General features: G+C 57.2%; 3 protein-coding genes across 5 annotated transcripts; all 3 read right to left on the reverse strand.

The window, feature by feature from the left end:
- On the reverse strand, positions 1-413 carry LOC118155582 (cytochrome c oxidase assembly protein COX14 homolog). Its single transcript, XM_035308941.1, has 2 exons — positions 293-413; positions 1-208 (listed from the first exon to the last, which is right to left on the reverse strand). The coding sequence occupies exon 2, from the start codon at positions 205-207 to the stop codon at positions 40-42; it is 168 nt and encodes a 55-aa protein (XP_035164832.1). The 5' UTR covers position 208; positions 293-413; the 3' UTR covers positions 1-39.
- A 1,261-nt stretch (positions 414-1,674) lies between these two features.
- GPD1 (glycerol-3-phosphate dehydrogenase 1) lies at positions 1,675-7,674 on the reverse strand. Its single transcript, XM_035308992.1, has 8 exons — positions 7,516-7,674; positions 7,177-7,354; positions 6,530-6,670; positions 6,086-6,224; positions 5,001-5,113; positions 4,452-4,685; positions 4,148-4,254; positions 1,675-3,892 (listed from the first exon to the last, which is right to left on the reverse strand). Exons 1-8 carry the CDS (start codon positions 7,554-7,556, stop codon positions 3,796-3,798), a joined length of 1,050 nt encoding a protein of 349 aa, XP_035164883.1. The 5' UTR covers positions 7,557-7,674; the 3' UTR covers positions 1,675-3,795.
- Positions 7,675-8,564: 890 nt separating this feature from the next.
- On the reverse strand, positions 8,565-15,871 carry SMARCD1 (SWI/SNF related, matrix associated, actin dependent regulator of chromatin, subfamily d, member 1). Of its 3 annotated transcripts, none has more exons than XM_035308977.1 (13): positions 15,628-15,871; positions 15,326-15,513; positions 14,036-14,078; positions 13,824-13,946; positions 13,396-13,518; positions 12,802-12,918; positions 12,355-12,456; positions 12,094-12,255; positions 11,895-11,992; positions 11,334-11,469; positions 10,866-10,988; positions 10,517-10,618; positions 8,565-10,292 (listed from the first exon to the last, which is right to left on the reverse strand). In XM_035308977.1, exons 1-13 carry the CDS (start codon positions 15,793-15,795, stop codon positions 10,239-10,241), a joined length of 1,539 nt encoding a protein of 512 aa, XP_035164868.1. In that variant the 5' UTR covers positions 15,796-15,871; the 3' UTR covers positions 8,565-10,238. The 3 variants fall into 3 exon arrangements, with proteins under 3 accessions (XP_035164868.1, XP_035164867.1, XP_035164869.1); XM_035308976.1 differs by having other exon boundaries at positions 13,390-13,518; XM_035308978.1 differs by lacking the exons at positions 15,326-15,513; positions 15,628-15,871 and adding an exon at positions 14,383-14,698 and having other exon boundaries at positions 13,390-13,518; positions 14,036-14,177.
- Between the last annotated feature and the right edge of the window lie 1,026 nt (positions 15,872-16,897).

Consider the following 16,897-nt stretch of genomic DNA (forward strand, 5'->3'; position numbering starts at 1 on the left):
GGGGGGGGGGGGGATCCACGGCCTGAGCCCCCCCTTCCCTCAGCTCTCGGGCCTCGCCGCCGCCGCCGCCGCCTCCCGCTCCCGGCGGCGCTGCAGCAGGCGGTAGGCGCGGACGCCGCACAGGTACCCGCCGTACACCGTCAGCAGCATCATGGAGCCGGAGAACGCCTTGTAGCCGAAGTCAGCCAGCTGCTTGCCGGACACCATGGCCGGGCCTGCAACACAAGGCGGAGGTCAGCGAGCCCCCCCCCTCCCCCCCCCCCCCCCCCCCCCCCCCCGGTCCCGGTCCCTACCCGCGCTCCCAGGCTCCGCCGCCACCGCAGGGCCGCGCTTCCTTCCCGGTAGTGTCACGTGGGGAAAGCGGGGCCGCGGGGGCTGCTGGGAGTTGTAGTCTGGGGGGCGGGGGGGCGGCTGTGGCGCCATCTGCTGTGTGGCTGCTCCTTCCCTCAGGAGCCCGCCATGCCCCAGGCCTTGTCGCCTGTCCCTCAGGCTCTGTCCCCAGTCCTCCAGGCCCGTTTCACTCTGCACAGCGCCCCCAGAGCCTCCTCGCTCCTCAGGGCTCTCAGCACTGTGTGAGGCTGAGGAGCCCAGCCCATCTTTGGCCTCACACAGGATGGAGCGAAGGGCGCCTTGCTCCAGCCATGAGGTGGTCGGGACACCCTGGCCCCTGCTCCATCCCTGAGATGGTCACTGGCCTCTTCGCCCTCCCTCGTGGCCCAGGCTGTGCTCACATCTGGAGGGGCTCACAGACCTTATGCCCCTCCAAAAGCACCATGGCTGCTGTTGGTGCAGTGCGGTGCTCTCCTCCCCAGCCACGAGCTCCTTGCTTGTATTTGAGGTTGAAAATGAGACGTTTCTTCTCAGAAAGAGTGGTCAGGTGTCGGAACGGGTCGCCCAGGGAGGTGGTGGAGTCACCATCCCTGGGGACTTTTAAGGACAGGTTAGAGGTGGTGCTTAGGGACAGGGTTTAGTGGGTGACGGTGGTAGGGGGATGGTTGGAGCAGCTGATCTTGGAGGGCTTTTCCAACCCTAATGATTCAGGGATTCTCTGATACCACAGGCACAGCACAGCAGCCCCAGGCTGGGGGCTCTTTGAGGCGCTCAGAGTACAAGAGATGGGACCAGCCCCTCACCTGGGTCTTCTTGCCCAGGCTGCAGCAGCCCCCGGCGCTGCAGAGCCCTGAGCCATGCAGACCCTGCAGTGCCTGGATGTGCTGAGGCTGCAGAACATAACTCCAAATGGCAAAGGGAAGACTTTTTATAGCTCATGAACTCCAACACTAGTGCAAGGCATGAAAAGGCTGAAAGCGAGGGATGCATACGCTGGCTACCCCCAGGTGAGACTCGGGACCTGCACCAAATGCTGACAAGGCCTACAGGAGCTCAGGCACTGCCAGCCGCGTGCAGTGGCAAAGAAAGCCGTGCTTGGAGGGCCGTACTTCTGTGGCTGATGAGCTAACGGCTAAATTTAAGTCCAAAACACAGCTCCTGATCCTGCTGCAGCTCCAGGCAGGTGCTGGCAAGAGCTTTACATGCTGAAGTGAGAGACTGCAATGTGTCTAGGGAGGAGAGCTCGGACACTCTCTCCCCTCTATGAGCCTCATATCCAAACACTTGAGCTGGGATTCCTGAAGCCCATCAAGACAAAGGGAACTAGAAGTTGTGCCAACCCTGCAAGAAGACACCGGGATTCCTTTATTTTCCTTCCAAGCTCACTAAAGTTTCTCAGAGGAAGCCGATGTTGGCTACTTTCTGAATGATAGCTCAGTTGAATTTAAAGGTCGTAGGGTGCTATTGAGAATGCGTGTCTAATAAAAGGCACAGAAACAACTGCACTGCCAGCAGATTAAATTCCCCCAGCAAGAGGGCGAGCGGAGAACTAACAGTCCTGGAAAGGTCACTCAGTACGAGATGAATTTCAAAGAAAGGCACGGATGAGGCAAGTCCAGCAGGGCAAAGAAGCTGGAGAGATGAATAAAACAGCACAGACCGTCCCAAGAAGCTAAGACATCAGAAGTCTGGGGTACAGGTGGCACAGTGGGATCCTGGCATGGTTCCTGCCAGCCCCAGGTTAGGATTCTGTACCCAGCTCAGCGCTGCAGTTTCTACCCTCCCCAGTCCTACAGCCAAACTTTAACACAGGAACTGCTGCTGAGAAAAAGCAAGTGGGGCACTGCGTTACGTTCTGAGCCAACGTTGTCCTGCAGGGGCACTCTTACTCATTTCTGGAACAGCACACAAGGGTGCAGAGCCAGGAGGGAACAGCCAGTGCCCTCTCCTGCACTCGGAGACCAGCAGGCACCAACCCAAAGAGAACGATGCACTGGAACCACAGAGAAAAGCGTACGCCTCCCTTTCCCTCTCCAAATTTATTATTATTTTAAACATTCACAAAGTACACGGCTAGTCAGAGACCCAATGGCACTAGGACCCAGAACGGGGGCGGACAGCGAGATCTGCAGCAGCTCCAGCAGCCTGCCAGCCCAGACAGGGATCAGTGAACCGCCGGACACGCGGGCCTGAGCAAACACGAGCAGAGTGAACCAGCTTCAGAGGCCCGGAGAGGCACGTGGCAGCCAGCTGGACAAGGGGCAAGTTTCAAAGGCACGGCATGAGGCACGAGACCTCTGTCCTCTGTTGTGATGCTGGAGGTCTGCCTGTACCTCTGTGGATCACGTCCTTGGCTGCCCCTTGCGCTACTGGGCAATTTCCAGCACCCTCCCACGAGGGGCAGCAGGGAAAGCGTGGAAGCTGCTTTCTCAGCTCCTATAGAGCCACGGAAGGAAGCAAAGACCAGCCTAAGGCATAGACCAGAGCAAGCCAGAGTGAAGGCAAAAGCTGCTGCGGATCACTCATCTTAAAAGCACCATGGCCCAACTGCTTCAGCAGGTACACTGCCAAGGGCTACGCTGCCTGCCAGCTCCTCAGAAAAACTTGGGGGCAGTTGGTCCCTGCGTTGCCAAAGCCAGCCAGAGGACAAACCAAGGCGAGGGAGGAGGGCTGCCCAGGGACAGTCAGCGGGCGTGGAATTAACACAGACAAATCAGTGACAAAAGGGGTCAGCGGCCAGGCTTGGGTGTGAGAGCAAAAAGCTGAATAACTGAGCTCCGAAGGCTCCCTCCGGAGCTGTCCTCACATGCGCAGAGCCTCGGCCATCCCGTTCAGCAGGAGCAGCTGGTGGTGGCTGGGGAAGCAGCGCGTGGCAGGGTGGCAAAGGGTTATTTTCTGTGCTGGTGCTTCTTAGAAAGAAGAGTGATTGTCAGCTCCTTTGTAAGTCCTCAGGAGCTTCAGTCTCTGGTGGAGCCTGGCAGGGAACCGTGCCCCCTCTGCGAGGCAGCAAAGCCAAAAGCAACAGCAGCAAGCAGGAAAGAGCTGGTGTCACGCGAAGTGGCCCCATGGGGCTAATAGCAAAGCTTGCCCTCCAAGGCAGTGCCTCCTGCACAGCCTGTCGACTTAGACGACTTAGCAGAGTCCCTCTGAGAACTGAATCCATCGCAGCAAGAGAAAGTGAAAGGAGGAGGATGCTCAGCCCCGCTCGGGGCAGACCCTAGACAGAAGCAGAAGCTAAATGAGCCCTTCGAAGAGAGAGGGAGATCAGCAGGTACCTCCGTGCAGATGCCAGGCTCAGGCTGGCAGTCTCCAGGGCTGAGAAGGGGAACCTCTGCCCTTCCAGCGCTCTGCAAAGGCTCCCAGGGAATCTGGACTCCTCACAAAGCTGTAGCAGCAGCAAGTTGGTGCGGGCAGGAGCTCTCTGCTCATCTCGGCAGGATCGGTGGTTTTGCAGGCAGAGCCCACTTACATGTGCTCGGGGTGGTTCTGGAGACACTTGATGACTTCAGTAACAGGTTTGCCCTCGTAGCAGATCTGATACACGGCTGTGAAGAGGGGGAACCTGTGGGCAGATGAACAAAATCAGCCCTTGCTGCATTGCCGGAGCACCTCCGCTTCTCTTGTGCCACTCAGGACCACTGGGCAGGAGCAGGTAGGACTGAGGCGTGCTGCCTCACCCACCAGGCTGGACGTGGGCAGTGCAAAGCTTTGCCTCAGCTGCAGGGACGCTGAGGGTGAATTTCCCCTCCCACATCCGCAGGGAAGATCCCAGCCCAACCTCAGAAAAAAAGCAGACAAGGGGGATGAGAGCACTCACTTCTCCACCATGTTCTTGCTTTTAAGGATGCGATGCAGCTCAGCAGACGTCTGGGGACCCTGCAGCTTCTGCCCGTTCAACATCTCCTTCTCCAGTTGCTCAATAGACTGAAACGACCCAACAGAGAGGGCAGCCGGACCCTGCGATGCCATCCACTGCCCCACAGTTCCTTCCCTGGAGCCAGGTTGTGGCGCTGGGCAAGTGAAGAATGCCACAAGGCTAGCTGGCTCCCTGCCGCTGCCAACTCAGCGGGCCGATGCAGGTCTTAACGTTCCCCTCGTTGCCTGCTCCCCGCTCTGCTCACCTTCCCAGTCTTGGCAAAAGCCTCAGCCACCTTGCGGTTGCGACCACCGTAGCAGGTAGTGATGAGGTCTGCGACCCCGCAGCTCTCCAGGAAGGTGGAGGGGGTGACGGGGCCCTTGCAGAAGAGTTTGGCGAAGCCAATCATCTCCATCAGTCCCAGACGGATAACGGCAGCCTTCGTGTTGTCTCCGAAGCCGAGACCATCACAGAAACCAGCCCCTACAGCCACGACGTTCTGGAAGACAATAGCACAGAGTGATCTCTTCCCACTAGAGCCCAGGGCTTTGCCACGTCCACAAGCTGCCCGTGTGATCCCGAGAGCAGGCTGCTGCCTGCCCCTGCCTGTCTAGCAGCCATCAATCCCTCCGAGGAGCCGAACAGGACACACGCAGCTGCCTCCAAAACCTGGCCTTTTGCCCAAGCGTCTCAGCGAGCCAGGGTGCAATATCCAGAGGAGTTCATCCAAGTGGCAGCCTCCTCCCCAGAGCTCCCAGCAGAGCTCAGGCTCTGCTAACCGAGATCTGCGAACCTCAGCCAGCAGCTCACCCACCTTGAGAGCCCCACAGATCTCTACGGTGTCAGCCTCCTGCACCACCGTGACGCGGAAATTCGGGGTCTGCATCAGCTCCTTCAGGATCTGCCCGTACTGCGCGTTCTTGCACCCTGACGAGACAAAAGGAGAAGCGTGAGGAGAGAGGGAGACGTGAAGGAGACCCCAGAGGAGGGCTGTTCCCTTCTCCAGAGCACTGGTATGTTCCTGCAGCGTAGCCCTTGCATCCAGCGCGGTGAGAGGAATCTGTTGCTCCACTGCTGGGCATTGCTAAACGCTTGTGGGACCACAAAGTGCCAAGCGTGCATTGCCTGGCAGACGATCAAGGTTCAACCTTGGCATTCCCAGAAGACAGGGACGGTGCCTGCCATTGCATTGAGCAAGGCAGAAGTGGCATGCCCAGTAGATTAAAGGCATCTTCATTTGTGGTTGGAGCCTGCTGCTCTCCCTGTTCCTGCAGGGCCCTGCACGGGAGAGTTTCTGTGCTCGCAGTGACAGCGAGCTCCGCTTCCACATCTCCGGTCTCTGCAGCCTTCTGCATGGCTTGTTTGCTTTTGTTTAAGGCACAGACACTTTGAATCTTGTAACTTCTAACCCAGAGAACTGTTCTGTTGGTTTTGGCTGCTGTGTATGATTCACAAACAGTGCGGAGGATGTCAGGAGCTGCCGCCAGATGAGCTCTCAAGCGGCCCTGGCTAGCGATGACATGAGATCCAGGTGATTGTACCTTGAAGCCCAGTGAGATAAAGGTAGGTGAACTCTTATTTCCTAAGAGATAAAGGTAGGTGAACTCTTATTTCCTAAAGGGTCTCTCAGCGTCCATCCCTTTCACGTGTACCAGGCTGCCTGCCAGATGCTCCCAGTCGGCGCTGGCAGGAGCTTTCAGACACACAACTCTGTTTTTAATGAAGAGAGCAATCGCACTGCAAAGCCTGTGAATGAGTTCATCCAGCTCCTGCGGAGCCTCGCTGCCTTCACAGGGCAAAAGGGACGGCTCTCCCTAGGCAGCACCACGCTCCCCCCATTCCGTCTTCCTGCTCGTCGGAAACGACGGCTGCTAATGAGGAGGGATGTCGGCTCCTTACCGATGGTTGTTTCGCAGAACTTCTCTTCTGCCACTTCATTAGCGATGTTGGCCCCCATGAGGACGCTCATCTCAATTCCCAGTTTCTCGTGGATAATGTCTGAGATCAGCCTCAGCCCATCTGGTCCTTCGTCCACCCCCTGGGAGACAACCACGGACAGCAATGAGCACCTGGCCCCTCCAGGACCTGGCCCCTGCTGTCTCAACCCTGTCACTCCCCATCCTGCGATGCTGTCACCCCAACAGCCCCCCCCGAAGCTCAGCTGCACCCCACTCACGGCACTTAAACCCCCCTGCATGCCCTCACCCTTTTCTACTCCACGAATACACCTCCAAACCACGCCAAAAAACTTCCCACACCCTCTTGTACGCCACCGAACCCCCCGAGCCCACTCTCTGCTCCCAAACCCCTGGCTCCCCTTTGCAGCGCTCCTCCTGCTCGCACCTTGATGAGCGACATCCCGATAGCACCTTCCTTCACGTGGCCCTTGAGCTGCTCGCAGACCTTGCCGATGAACTGGTGGGGCACCACGAACAGGAGGACGTCGGCCCCGGCGCAGGCTTTCAGCAGGTCTGGCTCTGCCACCTGCAGGGTGGGACTGTCAGCACTTAACCCCCCATTTTTCGTGCCCGGGGGCCTGCCCCGGTCCACAACAAGGGGACCAGGGGCTGGAGGACAACTGTGTGGGGTTTCCCTGGAAGGGAGGATGGACACAAAGGCCAGCGGGGCGGAGGGGCTGGAGCTCGGCAGCACAAAAGGCTCAGCCCAGGCTCACGGTCACAGGGCAGCAGCGCCCGGGCTCGCTGCGCACCGCCGCTGCCAGCTCGGAGGCAGCCGCATGGCCTCGAGCCCAGCCTGTGGGATGCCAGAGCAGGGGCAAAGGTGGGCAGCGAGGGTGGCCGGGGCTGCGGCTCATCCAAGCGCGCTGCAAGGTCACCGGGAACGTGTAAGCCAGCCCCGTGCATCCCCTTCGTTCGCACAGCTGGCACGCGGGGCTGCGGCAGCTCCCAGCACAGCTTTTTATTACCTGTCACCAGGGAGCCCGGCTGCCAGCACCGGATCTCGTGCTCGGCAGGGAAGGCCACACTCACCACGTTGGGGGGCAGCTTGTGTCCCGGCAGGTACTTGACGTTCTCGTGCTCTGTGTTGATGATTTCGGTGAGCCGCCGGCCGCCCACCTCCTCCTCCAGCACCCACATGCTCACCAGGTTCTCGAAGGTGCTCAGCCGCGCCGCGTTGCTGCCCGCGATCTTGGCGATGGCCGAGCCCCTGCACAGGCAGAGCAGAGCCGTAAGCACCGAGGCTGCTAGCACCGGGGAGCCCGGGGCACCCCTCGGCACTTGCAAAGGGGGTCCCGGTGTCCCGGGGAGAGCGGGGACAGCGCCGTGCTCCGGGAGGGGACCCGCAGTGCCCAGACACCGGGTGCTCACCAGTTGCCGGAGCCCACGATGCACACTTTCTTGCCGCCCATGGTGCAAAGAGCTGGAGCGCTGTGCTGTGCTGAGCCCGCCGCCGGTATTTGAAGGCTGCCCCCGAGCAGGGGCGGCCCCAGCCCGCCTCCCGCTCCGCCCCGGGGCAAACCGGGCACCCGTGGCCTCGGGGGGCCGCCCAGGTCGCTGTCCCGGCCGCAGCCGGTGCTCGCAGCTCCGTGGGAGCCAACCCAACGGCGAGCAGCGCCGCAGCTGCAGCTCGCTGCCCCGAAGCGAAGGTGAAGGCGCTCGGATCGCCAACCTCAGCACAGCCGGGAACGGTGACTGCCCAGCTGATTCCCCCCGCCTCCCCCCCGCTCAGTTTGCTGCATAAAACCATTTTATTTTCCCCCAAAGAAGTGTCGTCCCCATCGTCCCCGCCGCCTCTCCGAGTCGGAGGCAACTCCAGCCTTAATCTCAGCGTTAAGCAGCAGCAGCACCAACTGCTTGACCTTATGCAAAGCGCCCTTTCTTCTAGACACAGAGGATCTCTTTCTCTTGCAGCAAGGCTTTACAGGTTTTCTGTAAAGCATTACATTTCTACTCCGATAAACAAGGCAGGGTGCAAAGCGCAAAGCCCCTCTGGCGTGCCTTTAAACCCATCTCTGTAACCTTTAATACAGTTTCCTCAAAATCATGCCTGAATCCCGTGGGGCTTAAACAGGCTGTCACCGTTCTGCAAGGCAGCAGGGTGAATACTGGGCTGTCTAGATTTTATCAGCACCTTGGCCACTGGATTTCCAGATTTGCTCAAGTTACTTCGCTTATTTACCACAAAAGCACTCTGCAAAGGCTTAGTGGGTGCTGCGAGCCCCAGATCCTTAACCTGAAAAGGCACCGTATAAAAGGCCAAAACGTGATGAACATTTTCTCTGCAGTTTCTTAAACCAGTTAAAAAAAATAAAGTGAAAATAATCCTGTCCCTTCCCAGGCAAATACAACGAGGTATCATCCAACAAGGCAGCTGCTGAGAGAAAGTGAGCTGTCAGCACAGAAGGAGGGAGGACAGCTTCCTTCACAGGAGGCTTTTATTAAAACTGGGTGACATCTACAAGGATACAGTACAAAAAAAATTTTGGTCCATGGAAAAACCCATAACATTCAGTTAAGAAAAGCAGTTATTCTGCAACAGCTATGTTTGCCTACGCAGTATTCAGCATCCTTCACGTGTGACTACCCTGAGGAGTCAGTGGGCTGCTTCATCAGCACCAAGACCTTCACCCCAGTACCACAGAGGAGCCATTTCAAAGAGGGTAAAGGGGAAGGGAAGTCGAGAGTCTATTACTCACAGACATGTAGTAACACAGACACAAGGAGTAGGGCCACCCAGGCTCCCAAATTCATAGTAACCTTCCCAACCACACCAAAGCTGGGTGTGGGGATGAGGGGGGCTTGTCAGTAACGTGGTTTTGCAGCTGTTCCGAGAGAGTATGACCAACTTTTGAGTCCGTTTGCATTAGTCCCGAGCAGAAATACTGAGATCCGGGTTCGAGACGCCGTTCTCTTACACCTGACCGCTAGTTCACTAGTAAATCGTTCCATGACGAGGCATAGTCCCATGAAGAGGCATGGGGGCTGCTACTCCCCACCGTAAAAGTCTACTTGTACATTCCTGAACCATGCTGGGCCTTATGGCAGCCCTGGAACCTAAAACTTGACTAAAAACCACAGGAGCTTCAGCATGGAAACATCTCCTACCTCACATATGCTTGGAGCTACATCCATTCCCAAGGACTGTCCTGTTACACTCAGGCCCACACAAAGGAGCCTCTGGTCCCCACAGCAAGTGACATATGACAACTGTCCCGAAGGAATGAGCGTACAACACTCCGCCCCTGCACAATTACACGGGCAGCTGTTGCATCCTCTCTCCCTGCTACAGGGAAAACAAGCAGCCAGGTGGCCTGCTGGAACCCCAAGTGTTTCCAAGTGCAGTGAAGTCTCAGCACTCCAGAGCTTCCACACCCCTGCAGGAAGCCAATGCTTCATCTCCCCTGTGATTCCCAGCCTAAAACAGTCTGTCATAAACATGAAGGGAGCAGGACAGGAAAAAAGGGACAAGGGAAGAAGCAATTCTCTACACAGTCCAGTAACTTCCTCAAGGAGGAGAGTGACCTGTGGGGCAGCCCAGTGCAGCAGCACCCTCCGCGTGAAGGAGGGGAGGGCTGGGAGGTATGTCAACTCCTGGCATCATGCCCGCTCCATCTCCTGGTACCTTGCTACAAAAAGAGGCAGGGACTAGACTAGCCAGAGCTCCACCCTTAGAGCAGATCCAGGCTTCCCAGACCCAGGTCTCACATGTGCCACAACTAGATGCTAGTTGAGGAGGAACGGGCTGTGGTTTCTGAACTTGAGAAAAGCTTCAAGTCAGCATTCATACTGGCTACTGGGGACACTACAGGCAGTACGGAGTCACGGAAAGGCTCTCAGAAGCCCTGGGACTGACAAGGCAACAGTCAGGAAGAAAACCAGGTAGAAGTGTGTGCTTGTTGGAGCCTGTCTGCTTGCCACTCCCCAGAAGACCCCAGGTGTCCTAGAGTTGCCCCAACAGGGACAATGCCAGGATGGATAATGGTGCAGGCCTCAGTGCCGGAGTGGGATTACGTGAGCCATAACAGCGTACTCTGCAGCTCCGTCTCCACAAGTAGCTGTGATGCCTTCTGGCTGGGGAGGAGCGGAGCGGCCTATGTGTTGCGGATTCCCAGGGCCTGCTCTAGTTCCTGCCGTCTTTGCTGTACCTGCAAGAGAAGCCGGAGTTGCAGCATTAACACAGACAGCAGCGCAGCATCCGAGTACCACAGGGCCCAGGTGGAAAAGGGTGAGTCCAAACCGGGACCAAGACGCATCAGCAGCACCTACAAGTCAGGCTTAGCAACGCCACTTTTCACCAGCAGTGAAAAAGGAGTGACAGGTATGCTGAGCCACCAGGTACAGGGGAGGACACCTGCTTGGGGACGCTCACCTTGGAGTAGAAGTATCTGCACACAGCTTCCTGAGCCCACGGCTGGAAGTAGAACTCAGCTCTACGCTCCTCTTCAGGATTCCCAACAACATCAGTCATTGTCTGGAAAGCACAAAGGACAAAACAGTTCAGGGAGCGTGAAAGCTCTGGCTGTGCTGAGCAAGCCTGCACACACACACCCCCTTCCTCAAAGAAACATCGGTACAGTCAGGTCAGGTTCTTATCCTTGACTTCAATACAAGTCTTGCCTTCTGAAAAGGAAATTGCCTCTCTCCCTCTCTGTGGGAGCTAGCAATAATGAGGAAAGAGAGTGACTGGATCCACCTTCCCCACAAGACAAAGCTTTTACCTTCAAGTCCCGGCACTGGGACTGCAGCCAGTCATTGATGAAGCCCTGAGGATCTCGGGCAAAACTCAGCATGAACTCACGCTGGGTCTTCAGCTGGTTAATTGTCTCTATTGTTTCATGGATCTGAAGGAGATAAGCACAGAGACTGCTGAATAGGGGAAAATGTCAGAGAAACATCAAGAGATCCAACACACGAAGCTGAATTCTTATACTCCCTGGCTGACTTATCAGATAGGATTCTCAACTCCCACCTTCCTGCTCTAAACATTACCAATTTCCCCACTGACCATTTCCTTTAAAACTATGCTTCCAGATAAAGCCACCTATTTGAAACCACCGCAGAGCCGACTCCGGCTTCCAAACGCACAACAGCGCAAAGCTGAACTGTCACACTCAGGGGTCACTTTGCTCCAAACACACACTCCTACCCAGCACTGCGGACAGCAGACCTGAAGGAGCTCTTCCTACCTTGTTATCCAGAGCAGCAATTTCCTGTTGACTAGCTGTTGAGAGCAGGAATGAATTCATCTGAGTCTTCAAGGTATCATCCACCTCCACATCGATGTCATAGCAGGCTGTTTTCTTCTGGTCATTTGGGTCAACACTAAGGGCATCCAAAAGAATCCAAAACAAGTAAGTAGTTCAAGAAAGCACCAAATTGTGGCTACTCTAGGGCGATGCTGCATAAAGACTGCAGACAGGGACAAGCCCAGCTACCGTTAGCTTCAGCTCTAACACCAAACAGCAAAGCTCCGTGTGGCTTTGCAGCACATGGACCAAGTAACTGTGTAGATAGAAATCTGCTTGGAACAACTGTCGTGCAAAGGATGGTATGAACATGGCAGTGCCTGGTGGAAAATAGGGCTGTGGTAGACAAGAGGTGGCCATTCTTGTACAAAGAAATGATGACTGGCAGCACAGGGGAACCGCTACTGAAAAAGGAGAACGTTACATCGTCCTTCTGTGCAAGCCTCATCCATCCCTTCCCTCCTCTTCCTATAAATACAACGCCAAGTGGAGCAGTCTCACCTGATCACGTGATTGATGATGATCGGTTCTGGGGGCATAAGCAACGCGTGAAGCCTTTGTGGGATTTCAGAGAACTTCATCCGCTGAGATTCAAATATCTGTGCCAGAAACACAGAGCTCAATGGAGAGCTCAATGCCAGGGATCACTGGCTGCTCGCAAAGAAACGCTGAGGCAGCCGCTTGCTCCAGACACCATTACCTGCTGGAGGTATTTGTCACAGATGACATACTCCCGCTCGTGGGGGTCCTGGAGCTTGTGGGTCTTGATATATTGCCACAAAGCCTGGATGATCACTGGACGGGTCTGAGTGTGAATCCCCAGGAGACGAGCCAAGCGGGGGTCCAATTTGAACTGGGGAGGCTGAAACAAAAATAGCGCAGGAAGATGAGATGGGAGCGTGGCCACAGACACAGCTAAGCAAACACCGCAAGCCCAGCACTGTTATTCCCGATGTCTTACCTGGTAATCGAGCATCAGAAGGACAGTACAGCGCACGTTGACATCTCCTGGCCTCTTCACCTGGAAGCCATCCGTCTCCTGGGTTGTTGCAGTCCTGTGCCACTAGGATATGTGGAACAGGAAAGGGCATTTAAATGCACTCACAGGCTTGATTCCCTTTGCTTCTGCTGCTTGGCACCCAGCATGCTCGTCAGTAAACCACACCCACTACAGAAAATTCATCTTATTCCCATTTATAGCTTGTAACAAGAGTTAATACATTTATTCAGACCCCTAGCAACTCAGTGGGAGAGCTAAGAAAAGAATTCAAGAGCATTCAAGCCTGGCTCCCAGCCACTTGAACAAGTCTTAAATACCCTCACCTCTCAAGTTAGACAACTTATATACAAATCAGTCTCCTGAAACAGCAACCCATTTTTAGAGACAATACAGCAAAAAGAAGCTCACCTCTACCAGGTGATTGTCAGGGCCATAGAGGTCTTTATCAAGTTCAATGACCAGAGATTTAAAGAAGGATGAAAACTTTCTTTTCTGCTTGGTGGCATCATATTTGGACAAAGCAGACTGCAAGCAACACAGGAAGGAAGAGAGTCAGGAGAGCAAGTCCCAGGACGCAAGCACAGGCAAGGCGCCCAACAGCGCTCCTCTAAGTTCCGAACATTTACATTCATCAATACATGCTGGAAAATCAAGTTCCAAGTCAAAAAAATGGTGAAAGACTGGAGAGAGAAATGAGCTTGGAGGAATTAGCTCACTCAGAAATTAGATAAAATGCAAGTGCCCTGGTTCCAAGAGCCATTGACCGTCTCTCACCATTCATTCTTATAGCTATGAGAACTTTGTATAACTCATGTTCTGCCATGGGGATACCCAGCGGTCTCTGAGTTGGGCTCTCGGTCTCGTCACCATCAGACTCCTTGGAAAACAGAGATGAAGGAGGATATCAAGCCCTTAGCTACGCTCTCGGACACTCAGAAACTGCTTTCACTGTCAATTCCAGATCCATAAAGTCACCTCTGTGGCTGCGTAACTCACACTTACATCTTCCAGCAGCCGTCCTTCCACCCGAAGCTCCCAGGAGGCAACTGTTCCTTCTCCATCTTCTGCATCTGACTTGGCTGGATTGAAGGTGTTGGAAATAAAAATTCGTAGCTTTCGCTTTTGCTACAAGAAAAAGCATCAGTTCAGTGTTAATTCTGAAGTAAATAGATGGCTATCTTGCTTATGCTTTGCCAAAACTAAGCTTAATATTCTTGTTTGGCTCGTGTTCCCCCTCTCCTAAGAGGAACAGCATGGAAGGAGGCATTCCTGGTTCTGCTCCTCGGTTGTGCCTGGAGTATTAATTAAGATTCCTTATAGGCCACGCTTACAGGGACATGACCCAAACTTCGGTGCCCTCCTCCTCACTCCACTAAGGTAAAATTCTCCAATCCTTGCTTACAATACCCGTGAACGCAGCCCCCCCATACCTTAATGGGTCGCTTCAGAGCCTCCTGGATATCCAGGCGTTTCCTCATGATCGTCTGGTCCAATTTCCTTTCAAAGGCCAGCAAGTCCATATAGGCCTGAGACTCGGGGACAAGCTCACGAATCTACAGCAAAGCACGAGCCAGTCAGGAACGCAAATCACCCTCGCACTTCTTTCCTATCACCAGGGGCTGCACCCGCGCGTGCCACTCACCCTCTGAGGTAGAATTTTGTCAGCCATCTTTTTCTTTTTAGCACTGTAAAGGAAGGAGATGCGTATTAGAATGTCGACTCTGCAAATTACCGACAGGCAGTCATGAAAGGAGCAGCACGATGGCTTATTCCCCGGTTTGGCACTGCGATGTTAGCAGCGCTCGCAGCCTGGAGGCCGGTCTCAGACCCAGGCTCTCGTTTTCGGAGGCAGTTATCGTTACCGTCACGCGGCCAGGCTCTTTATTTCCCCCAGCCCCGTGACTAACCCATTACCTGCGCGTTTCAGAGCCACAACGAAAGCTTAGAAGGCAGGGCTGCATCACGTCGGAAAGGCTGCGCTGACAGCACGCCTCACCGCAGCGACTGGGGATTTCTAGGACTGACTTTTCTAGGAGACTCATTTTAAAGCAAGGGAGGCACTGCCAACGTTACTGAGGCGTCGTATTGTTCTGCCAGAAACCTAACACAAACTTGCCCTTGTCTAGTAGCCGTGCTTTATTCTTACATCTGCTGGAAACTCCCCTCTCCCATAAAAAGGGGCTGCACACGAAAGCTGAACTCCCTTTCAGCCACCCAACAAAAAAGATGCAACGAGAGGCCCTGGGGCATGGCGCGAAGGCACACAGAACACGGGCACACCGAAAAGCTTTGTGCTGCTGAGAGCAGCCAGCAGACGACACGAAGTCAGCGATGCTGCCGCTTCAATCTCTGCTTTGGCAAGGCCTTAGGGCTCACCCTCTGATTTCGGCGCTGCCCTACCCGCACCCCAATACCCAATCTTTCCCCATTATGCCTCTGGGGAAAGAAGCAATGAACGTGTGCCTGCCCGGGGACGCTCGAGGGGATCGGGGGATGCTTGGAGATTTTGGGGATGCTTGGGGGTGATCGAGGATGTCTGGGGATGCTCAGGGATGACTGGGGATGTCCAAGGATGCTTGGGGATGCTTGGAGATGACTGGGGATGCTCAGGGATGTCAGGGGATGATGTCCAAGGATGCTTGGGGATGCTCGGGGATATCCAGGGATGCTTGGGGATGATCAGGGATGCTTGGAGATGCCCGGGGATGCTTGAGGATGAACAGGGGATGTCAGGGGATGCTTGACGATGCTTGGGGATGTTGGGGGACGATCAAGGGATGTCCGGGGATGCTGGGGGATGTTGGGGGATGCCCAGGGATGTCCGGGGAAGCTCAGGGATGCCCAGGGATTTCCAGGGATGCTCGGGGATGTCCGGGGATGCCCGGGGATTTCCAGGGATGCTCGGGGCTGCCCCGCGGCCTCCGACCCTTACTTGTGGTTGCGGTTGGGCACGGCCTGCGGCTGCACCTGCTGAAGCTGCTGCGGCGCCGGCCTCTTGCGGGCCTGATCCAGGCTGGCCTGCGCCATCCCGGGCCGCACCGCGGGGCTCCCGCCGTAACCAGGCGGCCCCATGGAAGGCCCCTGCGGGGCCAGCCGGTTGCCCGGCAACATTCCGGGGCGCTGCGGAGAGAAGAAAAGCGGTCCAGCGCCCGCCGGGGCGGGGGGACGGCCCCGGCCCCGGCCCCGGCCCCATCCCCGTTCCCTCCCGCCCCGCCGGCCCCTTCCCCGCCTCACCGGGTAGGCGGCCCCCGGCAGCGGCGAGCGGTACAGGCCCTGTCCCGGGGCCGGGCCCATACGGACCGGCCCTCCCGGAGCTCCCGGCCCCAGGGCCCCGGCCCCGGCAGCGGCCCCCCCGCCGCCACCGCTGGGAGTCACCGACTGGAAGCCCGCCCGCGCCGCCATCTTCTGCGAGCACAAAGGGAGCGGGGCCGGAACGGCGGCGCCGGAACGGCGGGGCCCGGAGCGCCCAGCCCCAGCCCCGGCCGGGAGCAGAGAGGCGGCGGCGGCGGGCGGGCGACCCCTGGCGGATGGGGGGACCCGGGGGGATGGGGGGTGGGGTAGGGTGGGGTGGGGGGGGGCCACGGGGGGGGAGCGGGGTGGGGCCTGGGGGGGACAATGGGGGGACACATAGGGGGACGAGGGGAGGCTGGGGGGACACGGGGGGGGTGGAGGGGGGGCACAGGGGGACACACAGGGGGACAAGGGGAGGCCGGCGGGGGGCACAGAGGGGGCACAGGGGGACATACAGAGGGACAAGGGGAGGCCGGGGGTCACAGAGGGGACCTGGGGAGGGCACAGGGGGACATGGGCAGGCGGGGCGGGGGGGACAAAGAAAGGACCTGGGGAGGACACAGGGGGGAAGGGGGACACAGGGAGACATGGGGAGGACTGGGGGCGACACAGAGGGGACCTGGGGGGGCATAGGGAGACACACAGGGGGACAAGGGGAGGCCTGGGGGGACACAAGAGGGGACCGGGGGGGCACAGGGGACACAGGGAGGCCGGGGGGGGGGACATGGGAGGGGGCACAAGGGGGAAGGGGGACACAGAGGACATGGGGAGGCCTGGGAGGGAAAAAGGATGGGACCTGTTGGGGACACGGGGTGGGGAGGACAGGGGGAGCAGGGGGGTATGGGGAGTTCTGAGGAGTGTAGGGGTCTTTTGGGGCTGTGGGGTTCTGAGGGGGTGCTGGGGTCTTGGGGAGGGGTCTTGGGGGGTGTAGGGGGTATGGGAAGGGGCAGGGTCCTGAGGGGCACAAGGGTCTCGGGGGTGCAGGGGCCCCAGTGGGACAGGATGGGGTGGCAGGGGGCGTAGGAGGGGGCAGTGGGGTCCTGGTTGTGCTGGGGGCGATGTTCCTGGGGAGCCTGTGGGCGATTCAGGGGCCGCGGGGAGTCCAGGGATGTGTAGGGGCCAGAGGGGGAAGGGGGGGTGCATCTCCGGAGGTGCTGGAGGGGGAGCATCTGTGGGGGTGCGTGGCGATGCCGTGGGGCTGTGGGGTGGGGAG

Source organism: Oxyura jamaicensis, chromosome 33 (assembly GCF_011077185.1).
Source record: "Oxyura jamaicensis isolate SHBP4307 breed ruddy duck chromosome 33, BPBGC_Ojam_1.0, whole genome shotgun sequence".
Taxonomy (NCBI): Eukaryota; Metazoa; Chordata; class Aves; order Anseriformes; family Anatidae; genus Oxyura; species Oxyura jamaicensis.